The 13,847-nt window shown below is 40.2% G+C and overlaps 2 protein-coding genes across 4 annotated transcripts in view; one reads left to right on the top strand and one right to left on the bottom strand.

The window, feature by feature from the left end:
* The first annotated feature begins 4,012 nt into the window (after window positions 1-4,012).
* The window catches only part of LOC131235458 (F-box protein At5g46170-like), a 32,560-nt gene continuing 22,725 nt past the window's right edge, over window positions 4,013-13,847 (top strand). Inside the window, exon 1 of one of the 3 annotated variants that reach the window (XM_058232647.1) lies at window positions 4,013-5,293. In XM_058232647.1, the coding sequence (XP_058088630.1) occupies window positions 4,143-5,261 (1,119 nt within the window). In that variant the 5' untranslated portion in view covers window positions 4,013-4,142 and the 3' untranslated portion in view covers window positions 5,262-5,293. The remainder of the gene's footprint in view (window positions 5,294-13,847) is intronic. The other 2 variants (XM_058232646.1, XM_058232645.1) reach the window with 2 other exon arrangements.
* LOC131235665 (uncharacterized) lies at window positions 10,618-13,295 on the bottom strand. The gene is made up of 2 exons (XM_058232948.1): window positions 13,094-13,295; window positions 10,618-11,258 (listed from the first exon to the last, which is right to left on the bottom strand). The coding sequence occupies exons 1-2, from the start codon at window positions 13,293-13,295 to the stop codon at window positions 10,618-10,620; spliced, it is 843 nt and encodes a 280-aa protein (XP_058088931.1).

The following is a 13,847-nucleotide window of genomic DNA, read 5'->3' as shown; positions in this document are numbered from 1 at the left end:
AAAGATCAGCGTAAAAGTCATACGCACGCTGCTGCGTAAGAAGCCACCAATTTCTCTCTCATTCGCACCGACCTTGCGCCGATCCCTCTGCCTATATAAAGGAGAGGAGAAGAGAAAGAAGGGGGGATATCAGGGACGTGACGCACCATCTGGGCCACCGTAAAGTTGAGGACGTGGGCCGACATTCTTCTTCCTTCTTCTTCTTTGGTTTCCTCTACCTTTTGATGTTTTTTCTCTAAGACTTGGTTAATCATGTTTGTGTGTGGCTAAACCTCTTAGCTAGGGCTAAGAGGTGAAGCTTGTAGTCTGATGGGAGAGAGTTTGCTTGTGCCTCTTGTTTAGACTGACTGATGTTAATTTTAGTTCAATTAAAAGGAATACTTTCAGTTTTTTTTAATGGTTTGTTGTGACTGAAATTACAATAGATCTGCGATGATTTTGAGTATTTCTTCCTCCTTTTGATGTTTATAACGTCAGGAAGCCCTGTTGTTCACCATCGTCTCATGGGCATGGTCGGATGACGGTACACTTCCTAACCTCCATGCATTGTTAATTGGTTGGTAATTAGTTTAATTCTGTCGTTTGCTTTGTCTCCTGGGCATGGTTTGGTGATAGAATCCATTCTAATTCATATACCTTTCATCTCGTAAAAACTAGATCAAGTAAGTTCAGTTTAATTTCCATGATTCTTGATGCAGGCATAAGATCTCCCTGATCTCTACAAGTGGATCCTCTGAATCCCTAGTTTCCTTTTCCTGAATTCTATAATTTTAGATAATTATTTCATCATTATTTCTCAATTCATACTCAATTTAGATTTCATCTTAGTCTAGTTCTAGTTCTATTTAGTTTCAGATTACGTACAGGTATCAGTCACTTGGGATTCGACCTCGGTCTCACTGAGTTTATTACTACATCACAACACTATTCTTGGGGAGTGAACACTGACTATCGATGCTGATTATTGGTCTTAATTATCGATAGTGTATCGATGTTGATTATCAGTGCCGATTATCGAGACCGATTCTGATTATCGAGGTCGATTCCGATTGTCGAGACCGATTCCGATTATCGATGGCGATTCCGATTGTCGAGGCCAATTGTATAGGCCGATTATCGATGCCGGTTATCAATACTGATTATGAGTATGTGACAGCATAATATCATGATACATGCCCATACACATCATCTGCATATTTGTTATGAGACGTGGTTGACCATTGCATATGTCATAGGGCAGGTTGTTTATGAGGACTCCTTGGTAGGTGGAGTTATCCTACATGAGTACACAGTATGCACAAGATTGATGTATGATTGGATTGTATGACTCATGAATCATGCATTTTATGATATGACTACTATACGTCCTAGCGATATCAGGGTCGTAGCCTCCACAGACATATCGTGGATGACCAGATGGGACACGAAAATGTTTTGTTCTAGTATACGAGCGCTATAGATGTCCCTGGGTAAAAATTTCTAAACCTCCGTGGCCAGGAGACGCCCCAACGTCGAGACCGAGTGGATATATATGAGCGCATAAGGGCCGTATACTAGTAGGCCGCGTCTTCCACTATGTCGTGGTCGGTTGGGAGGGGGTGTGACCTTACCCGCTTGAGTAATGGGGCAATATTTAGGTTGAGTTTGACAAGCTTGAGGAATAGGTCCACTATCAACGAGTCGGGCCCGATATTGGTAGGCAGATAGTGAGGTCTCTTCCACTTACCCAGTTATGCACTCGGATAGGGGCGACAAGTTGGCGTAGAGTGTAATAGACCCTAGTGATAATCCTAGAAAAGTACAGTACTGATATGTGAACTCATTGAGCAGGAGTTGTATACTTAGCATCTTACTCATTCATTTATTCATTCACTATCCACTCGGGCTAGTGGTGCGCAACTAATTTGATATGTGTACCTTCGCAATGGCCAAGATTTTGGTTAGGTGTGCAATTAACCTGAGATCAGGAGTCTACCACATTGAGATTGACTATCTAAATTTAAGTATGTGACTAGTTTGGATAGAAGTCCCTTGTGATGGACCCACAGTCTGCGATACTACGTACTATCATCCTGACCTCACACTCCAGCTTGGTCATTTTATTCGCATCGCATATTACATTATATCCGCGGCATATGACATTTTGAGTTGCTATGTTTCTGCACTTATATGGCGTAGATGGACTTAGCAGGATTTGCATATTGCATTGCATCCTCAGTATATGATATTTGACTCATTATGACTTGCATTGCGTACTCTGATATTGTATAACTCGTGGACTTACCAGTATGTTTTCGCTTACTTTGATATCGTATGATTCATGATCTTGACAGTATTTTCGACATTGTATGATTATGCCATCGTATTGAAAACTTGTCACGTACCTTGCGCACACACTTACACCACCGTCTAAACTTTCTATAAGCTTATGCACGATAGATGCATGCAGGCAGCGTTAGGTTGCAGTAGCATTGAGCTTGGAGCATGCATCGGTCTTCTGGAGTTTTGATTTTTAATATATGTATTTCCCTTTCAGTATTGTATTCAAATGTTTATATTAGTGGATATGTGATGATGATGTTGCCTTTGTGATTTGGGTAACTTGTGGTTATGCTTGTTATGAAACAAATATACGTTGAAAATTATCCTTGTAGGATCTCAGGATCGGAATCTAGCATATGGGTGCTGAGAGCTGGGAATTGGGTATTACGGAGGCTGTCGACACCGGATTCGGCGATTGGAAATTTTGTAAGCCCGGTTTCTGAGTTTGAGGCGTGACACCTTTAAATCCATTGTAGTGGTTGATATCTAGGCAATCCAAATTTATTCTATATGAAAAGCATTACTAGTAAATACTCTCAAGCGATGAAACCTACCTTTAGCTAGCTTGTTGAATTGAAAGTTAAGTTTAGGTTGAGTCAAGTCTTTATTATTATTATTCGAAAAAATATTGAGTTGAGTTCAAGCTGGCCCAAGCTTAACTCAGGTCGGTTCGGCTCGATCTATATACATTTAATATATATATATATATATTAATATAATATAACCCTATATATATATATATATATATATATATAAATATAATATAACCCTAAATTTCTTATCCTTTTTTTCACCTAGTTGACGTGACTGGCCCTCCCTCCCCCCCTAGTTGACCCTATCGGCCGTCTCCCTCTCAATCTCAAATTATTCTCTCTCCTTCCCTCTCTCTCTCTCTCTCTCTCTATATATATATATATATTTATAATCATCCTAAATTCTCTTTCTCTTTTTATTTATTTCTTTATTTAAATTTTCACCCCAAGTGACCCGAGTGGTCCTTCCTCCCTCTCAAATCTCCTTTCCCCTTTCACCCTAGCTGACCTGACTGACCTTGTCTCCCTCTCAATCTCAAATCAATCTATGACTCTCTCACTTGGACTGTCCTTCCAGTCCGAGTAGTCGGTTGTCCTAGCCTGGCCGTTCTTCCTCATTCGAGCACTCAGTCACCCCTCTTTAAGCACTCGACTATCCTTGTCTAAGAGCTCAATGGATCATTCAAGCTTCTTTGTTTGGGTGTCCACCTGTCTGAACACTTAAGCTGATAACCCTCTCTCTCATGCCTCTTTTTCTATTAGGCGCTTGAACTTGGCTCAAATTATTGAGCTAGTTAGCTATGCAGCCTAACTAAACTCAAATTGAGGTAGGCTGCTAGTCGTAGCCGAACCAGCCAAGCTATACCAAGCTCGACTCGGTTCCACTCGGTGTCCAGCTCTGCATCTCCACGATCGTCCTTTTCAAAAGTTTCTAGTAGATGTGGTGTTCAAGAGACATCTATACTACCCACAATCTGGATGGTTTCTATGACTTAATCATGCATCACGTGCACAATTTCTTAATCCAGTCTATGGGATATCATAGTGCGCCAGAGTATATATATTTTTTCTTTTGCACAGCTCACGTAGACGTGGGTGGGGGGAAGTGATGCGACGTAGCCAACCCGGCAGATCCAAAACCGCTGCCCGAATCCGGTTTCCCCTCTCCCCCAAAACAGGCTTGCGTATCCCTGTTTCTCCTAAACCCCCACGACCCTGTCACCCCCCACCCCCAACCCCGCTTCCTCACCACTCTTCAAAATCCAACGGCCCTTGATCTCTCCAAAAATGTCCACATCCTCATCTGTCCCGTCAGATCCAACTCCATCATCATCATCATCATCGTTATCGTCATCAGAAGACCACTTCGATCGCCTCCCAGACTCCATCCTCCTCCTGATCTTCAACCGCGTAAAAGACATAAGAGCCCTCGGCCGGTGCTGCTCCGTCTCCAAGCGTTTCAACTCCGTCGCCCTCCAAGCCGACACCGTTCTCATCAAAATCGACTGCGTCATCTCCACCGACACTGATACCGACACCGATACCGACACCGACACGCCTTCGTCCTCATCGTCAAAGCCCAAGGGCATTTTCGGAAACCTCGTGAAAATCCTCCTCACCAGCGTCTTCAAGCCCTTCCAAGCCCTCCATCAGATCCTCCTCCCCAAGAAAGGGATCTCCGCCCAGATCTCCCACCACTCGCCTGTCCAAGTCCTGAAGAATTTCAAAGAGATCAGGACCCTCCAGATCGAGCTTCCCGTTGGCGAGCTCGGCGTCGACTGCGGGGCCCTCTTGAAGTGGACCGCTGAGTTCGGATGCTCCCTTGACAGCTGCGTCATCCTTGGCGCCACTTCATTCTGGAACAATTCGACATCTCCGATAATCGATCTGGCTGCGGCAGACAATGCCGATTCGGATCATGCCCCTAGCCCTTCGATCGAAGATCACTTCTGCACGAACGGCGATCTGAAGCGGAGGGTCGTCTGGACGATCACGTCCCTGATTGCGGCCTCGGCCCGGCACTATCTCCTGCGGGAGATCGTCGCTGAGCATCAGACGGTTGAGGATCTTGTGTTGACAGATGCTGGCGGGCAGGGGACGCTGCGCATGGGGAAGGCGCAGCTAGAGGAGTTCCGGCAGTCACCAATGGAGGCAGTCGCCGTGTCAGCGCATCGGACACAGGTGCCGGCATTGAATATGAAGCTGTGGTATGCAGCACAGCTGAAGTTACCGGAGTCGGGGTGTGTGATGGAGGGGGCGACACTTGTTGAGATTAGGCCGGTTGATCGGCCGGTCAGGAGGGAGAATGATGCGATCGCGGCATGCTCTTTTGATGAGCCATTCGATGAGGCTGTGAAGGCAATGGTGAAGGGGAAGACTTACTTGCTGGAGATGAATCCATTCTAAGCGGCATTTTTGTAAACTGTGTTCGATATGAGGTATGCAGTGGGATTGCCTGTATCTCCTTCCTAGTCATTGTTGTTTGTTGCATCTTGATAGCTGAATGCAAATGTGAAGAATAGTTTCTTGATACACCATTAGAATCATGCATTTCTTTGCCACCTATTATTGTTGTTTTTGTTTTATCTTGCTAGCTTAATTTGAATGGAAAAATGGTTTCTTGATCTTTGTAAGAGGTTTGTGGCAAGGGCTTTGATTTTTCTATTTTTTGGTATAATTTTCTTTCACTGTTTTTTTTTTTTTTTTTGGTAGGGTGTGTGTGTGTGTGTGTGTGTGTGTGTGTGTATATATATATTTATTTACTTATTTCCTTTTTTGTTGTGTTTAAAGTTAGGAAACAATTTCCCTTCTAGTGCATTTCACTCTTTGGGCCATTTGGCAACAAAAGTTCTTGACACATCTATTGTGAACATGCTTGTCTAGACACATCTATCTTGGATAGGTTATTCTGTTCACTTGTATTTTGTTTGTTAAACACCTTGTAATAGGGTGTCACATGTAGCGCATGTGCACATTGGCAACTTTGCACATGAATTTGTGGATGCTTGAAGATGTAGGGTAACATGTGACACACGTTGGCATGTAGATTATGGTACGTTGGCACATGTGGGGCACATGAAGGTTGAATGTGGCACATGTGGGGCGTTTGAAGATAAACGGTGGCACTTGTGGCAAATTGGCACATGTGGTCCATGGGACCCACGTGTACCAAACACAATATTTCAACATGTATCTTATTAAGGATACATGTAAAACATCTCTCTCTAATATCTAAAGACACATCTATCCAAAGTAATGGTAATTTTCATAGACAAGTTTATCTTGTTTTTCATGAAACTTCGTGGCCATATGCAATAGGCAAACTGTGGATGCCACTCATGTTTAAAAGACTCAATGACTCGAATTGACTTCTTTAGTATCAAGTCGAGTCGTGACTAACTCAAGTTAGGTTTTTTTTTTTTTTTTTTGGGGGGGGGGGGGGGGGAGTTTGAGCCGACTTGCACAAGTCACATAAGACTCGTCCAAATCTTAAAACCATGATAACACTCCATTGACAGCTTATACTGAAGATGGTATTTGAGATCAAACTTACACAGTTACCAAGCACTTTCTATAAGTCCTCTCAAAGGTGTCTCTACAATTAATGCTCTACTAGGAACATGGTGCAAATTCCTAGTATTGAATTAAAAATAGTTGTCTTGCACAACAACCTCCAAATATTGATGCTTTTAAACCATGCATCCATATTGAAACATCAAATTGAAATAAAATTATAAGATGTTAATAAATCTCATGTCTGCCCAAACCGATCACATGTTCCCTCATGTACCAATGTAGCTCTCACCTATAGGTTTACTTAGGTGTGCAAGATCTAAGATGTCCATTTGAATGGGCCCCAACATATGGATGCCTTGGTCCATGAACTAGGGCGGTTTATTCATTGGGTGTGCAACACACCTGTAATTGAATGTGGATCCATTGATTTGTTTTACGCATTGTGTCCTACAAAATCTTTTGTTGGAACCTTGGAGAGAGAGATGAGAGAAATATCTACTAGTTAAGGTTTACCACTAATTTAGGGAAAAGCAAAGGACCCAACTTTAAATTTTCAATGAACAAGGTGATGAAACCTATTGATTTGGTGCTGATACCTTTAGTTTTTTGTATGAGTTTGAGGTTGATAAGAAGAACAAAGGAGAAAACTTTTGAACAAAGAAGATGCACGAAGTTGCACTAGTTATCAGGGATCAATTTTATGAGTCTCATTATGAAGTTTGGAAAGGGTGTATGTCAGAGAAAGTGCTTGGCTTCATACCAGAGAGATCAATAGTCAAATTTTGTTTCCTCCTTGAACAATTTGATTAAACATATAGATAGAAGGTGCAAAATCTACACATGGTTGTTATTATTGCACACGAAGTAGATGATAAGAGTACCTTTGGAAGTTAGGTGGTGGGTGATGATGAAGTAACGGTCGGTCCAAAAGATAGATCTACATCATTACAAGTGTAAGAACAACTTGTAGTGAGACGAATGAGTCCTTTATAGAGTTTGGTCTTCGTTGTGGGTCTGCACGGAGCCCTTTCTTGCACATGTTATAGATGAATTAGTCAGAGTATCTTGGTGTGCAACTTTAGTAGGAATAATTATAAAGGCAAGGCTTTAGTTAAAATCGATGGTTGAGCGATTCCTCAAAGCAATGTGTTTTGCTGCATGGGAATTATTATTTAGAGGGATGGGAAATTGACAATGTTTCCAACAAAACTAAAGCTAGGTGGATGAATTGGTGATGTGCCTTAATAGCTTTGTGTGATCATTACATGCCTTGTGAGACAGATGCAAATTGCATGAAACCCTAGGTTACAGGAATCTCTCGTAATCCTAGACGTGGACTACTTGAAATGTCTTGTGTTGTGTCATGTGGTAGGCTTACAAATCACTTCCGTGGATGAAATGATGCTTGTACTTTTTTCTTGATCATGACATGGTGGGTCTATCATGTGGTGCGCAACGCGACGCATTTCAATTGGTCCGTGTCAAGAGCTACGCGGGATTCCTGTAGTTTGGGTTACGAGCAATTCACCTTCTTAATGGAAAATTTGTAAGTAAGCTATTTGACTGGCCATGTTATATGGGTAGAGACGACGTCGAGCAACTTAAAGAAGCTTGTCCAAGGTTGAGTATTGTGGAGATGTGGATGTTAATATGGATCCATAGGAATACTAGAAAGGATAGAATTAAGATGGTGCTTGGTAATTGTCCAAGTATTATCCTGGACACCTATCTCTAGAATAAGTGATTGGAGTGCAATGTATGGCTTGTCTATTGCCTCTAGGTATGGAGTCCCATTGAAACAAGTTAACCTTGTTTACAAAATGACTGTTACTTAGATATAAGTGTCTTTAAAAAAATGTGTTTTACATGTACCCCTTTAGGTTTGTATCCATCACACGTGCCACAAGTGCCATCGTCCATCTTTAAGCACCCCACACGTACTACATTGAACCTTCAAGCACCTCACATGTGTCAACGTGCCCTCCTGTACATACACTGCATGTACCATTATGTCTTTAAGCACCCGGCATGTAATACTTATTTCAGGGTGTTTGACAAATAACATATAGGGCAATGGAATAACCCGTTTGAAACAAATGTGTCTAGATAGGCATGTTCAATACAGATGTGCCTGGAATAGGTTTAGAGGATAGTACTTTCGTTGCTACTGATTGGCCTCTCAGATTGGGGTCATCCAAAGCAGTGTTGTAGTTCCAAACATCAAATAAGAGATTAAATAGTGGAGTGATTGACATGCTTCAAAGATGGGTCTAGTAGGGAGATAACATTGATTATGGTTGAATGACTTGAAAAGAGGATGAGAGGAAAACCCAAAAGGATGTGGATTGGGGTGTTGATAAGGAACGTGAAGGTTTGTTCACTTATCGAATAGGGCCTTAAATAAGATTAATAGGCGAAATGAGATTTATAAACCCAACCTCAAATAGATGGGATGGGGCTATCATGATGACGATGACAAGGGCCAAGGCTATCATAACTACGATGATGATTAATTACTTGATTCAAGATGGGGCCCCTAAATTGGAGGTCTTTAGAGATTTAAAAAATAATAGAACCAAGATAAAATATATGGCTTAAACGGATTTGTTTTGTCATCTTGTTTGGTCATTCAAAAGGATGAGGAGATCAAGGAGGATGTTTCCAATAGAAGTACAATTGGTGGGTGTACTGTGATCATGGTTTTGAATGACGTTATCGGTTGCCGTATCGGCCTCGTGGAAAAATGATATGATATGGCGTTGCGTATCGGTATTGGGGTCGTGTCGACCCTTATAGGTCAGAATTTTTTTGAAGCAAAAAAATATGAAAAAATATCAAAAAAATAGGAAAAAGGAGATATTCAAGAATCTATCTTCTTCTTCTTCTTCCTTTTTTTTGGATCACGTATTCAATGGTGCATGGGACTATTCTTTGGTAAGAATGTTGTCTTGGCGGGTTGACCTACTGTAAGTTGTAGTGTTGATATATATATATATATATATATATATATATAAACTATTGATATATGTCATAAATTGATATCATATAATACTAATAGACTAATATGAGTATATATCAACTATTGGACTAATACTATTAAATGTCTAAGAAGTATCACTAGTTACTATTGATCTTGCTTGGAGAATATGTATATAACAATGTAAGTGTAGAAATACTTAGTACTTACCAATTACCTTAAGTTAAATGTGAATAATCTCTAAAAAAACACTTATCTTAATTAAAACCCCACCACCAAAGTGAAAATACTCCCCCCCAACATAACTATGCATTACATTTCAACATATTTGAAAAAAACATTAACAAAAAAAAATTGAAATTGAAGAAAAATAAACATAATATTCGAAAAAAAACTACAAAACCCCTAAGATCTAGTGTAGATCTTATCAACATTAGCCTCCAAAGCAATATATTTGAAAAAAAAAAAGATTTTTGGAATTTTCAGAAAATTTCACAAAAAATTTCCCAAATAAAAAAAGTTTTTTTTCCCCAATCAAATTTGCTGTAGATCTGATTGGAAATGCCCCCTCATAAGAGATCTATGCTCAGATTCAAATAAAAAAAAGGTTTTTGAAAAATATAGAAAAATCGAGCGCAAATGTAAAAAAAAACAAACAAAAAAAATGCACAAATTTGATCTCTAAATCAAGTAGGTTTTGGTAGATCTAGGCATAAAATGGCGATTTCTATGGATTTGAACAGGAATAAAATAGGATTTTTTTAATACATTTTTTCAAAATCGTCCTTAACCCCTTTAGATCCTTCAAATCCATTGAAAATTACTGTTTTGATCCTCCAAATAGCTGTAAATGGCGCCGAAAATGCCTATACTATGTATTGAAGTGATTTGAAGCAAATGAGAAGATATGAAGGAGAGAACTTGAGAAGGGGAAAAAATGAATCAATTTTAACCTTTTATACCTGCATCGGTTTGACCGATACGGGTACCAAATATTGGTATTGATACGGGGCATATCAGTCCATATAGCCTGATACGGCTTGATACGGAGTGGATTTTTCGTGTCCCATGCAAAGAAGATAACATTGATCAACAATAATGTGTTTATCCATTGCCACCCCAGCCAATGTAGGAAATGCTTCATGAAGTGACCCCGTACCACACCATATATCCCCCCAAAAATGAATTGTGATCCCCGCGCCCATAGAAAAGGAAATACCTTGTTGAAATCTGTATTCGATTGAGGTGATGACTTTTCAAATATGAGAATCACAATACAATGTAGAACGCTTTACGGCCCCATCCCCCTTTAGAAAGACCATATTTGTTTTCAATGATAACTTTCCACAAGGTATCTTCTTTTTGTGCCAACCTCCATAGCCATTTGCCTAGAAGAGTGATATTCATTAGGTCTAAGTCTCTAATACCGGCTCCCCCATCTTCCAATGGGCAACAGACATCGTTCCAGTTTAGAAGATGAAAATTACTTCTATTTGCCGATCTGTACCAAAGAAAATCTTGTTGTAGCTTTTTCAAACGATTCAAAACTGATTTTGGACATTTAAAAAGAGACATAATATAAATCGGCATGCTAGGAAGAACCACTTTAATAAGGGTAAGACGGCCTCCCAACGAAAGATACTGGCTTTCCCAAATCGATAACTTCCTCTCAACCTTTTCGATAACCCTGTCCCATAGAATTAATGGAGGTTTTCCCAAACAAAGAGGCATAACAAGATACGTTGAAGGAAAAGAACCTGTTTTACACCCAATGAGAGAAGCCAGTTTCCCCAACTCTCTTTCCTCCAAACGAATACCCAGCATTTCAGATTTCGTGATATTGATTCGAAGACCTGAAACAACTTCAAAACAAACTAAGATTTTCTGAAGATTATCCACCACCGCCTCATCTGCATTACAAAAAATAAGAGTATCGTCAACATACTCAAGATGGGAAATGGTGAAGCTCGGTCTGATACCTGAAATCCTTTTATCAATCCAACCACCGCTCCTTGTTGCATCATTATGCTAAAAGCTTCCCCAACTACAATTAAAAAAATAAGGAGACAAAGGATCACCCTGCCGAACTCCCTGAGACAATTTGAAAAACCCCTTAGAAGAACCATTTATAAGAATCGAAAAATAAGTGGATTGAAGACAAGAACGTATACAACTCCTCCATTTGTCTCCACATCCAATCCTCGCAAGCATGTAGTCGAGAAAATCCCAATCAACATGATCATATGCTTTATGTAAATCTAGCTTACAAACCAATCATCTTCTTCCATCACGATATATCGAATGAATACATTCATTTGCAATTAACACACTATCCAGAATTTATCTGCCCATCACAAAAACTCCTTGATACTCCAAAATAACTTTTGATAAAACCTCAACCTTATGGCGAGCACCTTAGCTAAAATCTTATATGGACCTCCAATTAGGTTTATCAGTCGAAAATCTTTCATTCTTCTGCACCTTCAATTTTTGGAATGAGAGCAATAAAATAGGCGCCAATATTTTTTTCAAAATGATACCTTGCTCATAGAATTCATAAAAGAAATCCATGACATCAGCCTTAACCATTTGCCAAAACCATTGATAAAATAATATAGGGAAACCGTAAGGTCTAGGAGCTTTCTCGCCGAACATAGCATCCATCGCTGTAGACACTTCTTCAGAAAATGGGCGTTCGAGAGTTGTTGCATCATGTATAGACATAGATTTGAAATCCAACTTATTTGAGCTGGGCTGATTCCACTACTCTTTTGATAAAAGATGGTGATAGAAGGAGATTATCGATGAGCAAACCTCCTCTTTTGCTGTTATTCTTTGACCCTCCACCACTATACAGCAAATTTTATTTACCCGAGCTCTCACACTTGTCATATGATGAAAAAAACTTGTGTTCTTGTCCCCCTCTTTAAGCCATAATGCCCCAGATCTCTGTCTCCATCTAATTTCTTCTTCCTTTAACCATTCAGCATACTTAAGTTTTAAAGCGTCTCGTTTTGCATCAATCTCCTGTAAGATATCTGTAAATTCTGACTCTTGAGCACCAGGAATATCCTTCTTCCAAATGTTAATTTTTTTCCTTCAACTTCTTAAGCTTTGTACATAATCGGAAGCTGTCATATCCAACCACCTGGAAAGAATTCCACCAATCAACAATAAGCTGTGGGAAACATTCCACCTGTAACCAAGCTGATTCAAAATGAAATGGTTTCGGTCCCCAATTTTCTGAACAAACTTCCGATAAAATAGGTCGATGATCGGTGACCGATTTCAGTAAACGTTTCTGAGTAGAAAGAGGGAAATGATCGATCCAATCCCTAGAAACTAGGAATCTGTCCAAATGGGAGATGCAAAGATTTTGCCTACCATTCAGCCATGTGAATTTGGCACCACCCAACAGCATGTCCACCAAACAATGATGATCTATCCAATCTGCAAAATCTTTCATAATCCATGTAACCCAACCCCTTGTTGATTTCTCATGTGAAAATCGGACAAACAGTAAAATCGCCACCAACTACCCATGGCATGCTCCAGTCTTTCCAAACATCAGAAAGTTCTTTCTATAGATTAGAACTTTGTCCTGCAGAACATGGCCCACAAACAGAAGAAAATGGCCAGCGAAAACCTGGAGGAATATATTGTAACCGCATCGATAGTGAGAACTGCCTAATCTTCATATCCTCTTTTTGCCAAATACCAGAATGTCAAACTATCATAATTCCACCAGCATATCCCACTGCATCAAGAGAAACCCAATCTTTATTCGATGTCCCCCATATCAAATCAATAACACTCATATTGATCCCCTGTAATTTTCTTTCCTGAATTGTAAGAATCTCAACTTTGTTAGATTTGCAAATCTTTCGAATCTGAGCTCTTTTAGCTGAACATCCCAGCCCTCCGATATTCCATGATAACACTATCATTGAGCTACCAGTCTACCCCATTGAGCCCTTTTACGCGCAGCTTGTTGAGAATTATCATACTGGATAGAACACTCCAAACTCAAAAAGTTGTTCCTGCAAACCTTTGGGTGTCTTCCTGACAGCTGCAACCCTGCTTTCCATCTGCGAGAATGAACCTCTGGATTTGATGAATTGAAAAGCGGCATACACATCGTCATCATTTGCCCCAACTGAAAGCCCAATAAGACCTCCAACCCTTTCAATCACATCTTTAGACCAGCGCAGTTGTTCAGCAGTAAGAGAGAAGTCATTAAGATAGGGAAATTCTGTAGATTGAAGTCTTTCCATACGTGGAACCTGATTTGGTGAAGAAAAAGATTGTAGAGGAGTAACAGTAACCATATCGTCAACTGTGATTAATGAAAGAGTGAGATTATCAGCATTCACTTCTTGCGGAAAAACCTCCTTCGAATAAGAATCTTTGTGATCTTTCGCTTGGCTGTAACTTGGTATCATAGATTTGACATTATCATATCCCAGGGGCAGCCCCCACGTGCTGACAGAAGGCAGACT

The sequence above is a fragment of the Magnolia sinica genome, chromosome 19, assembly GCF_029962835.1.
Source record: "Magnolia sinica isolate HGM2019 chromosome 19, MsV1, whole genome shotgun sequence".
NCBI lineage: Eukaryota > Viridiplantae > Streptophyta > Magnoliopsida > Magnoliales > Magnoliaceae > Magnolia > Magnolia sinica.
Note: the sequence above shows the minus strand (reverse complement) of the source record. Positions and strands in the feature narration are given on the sequence as shown.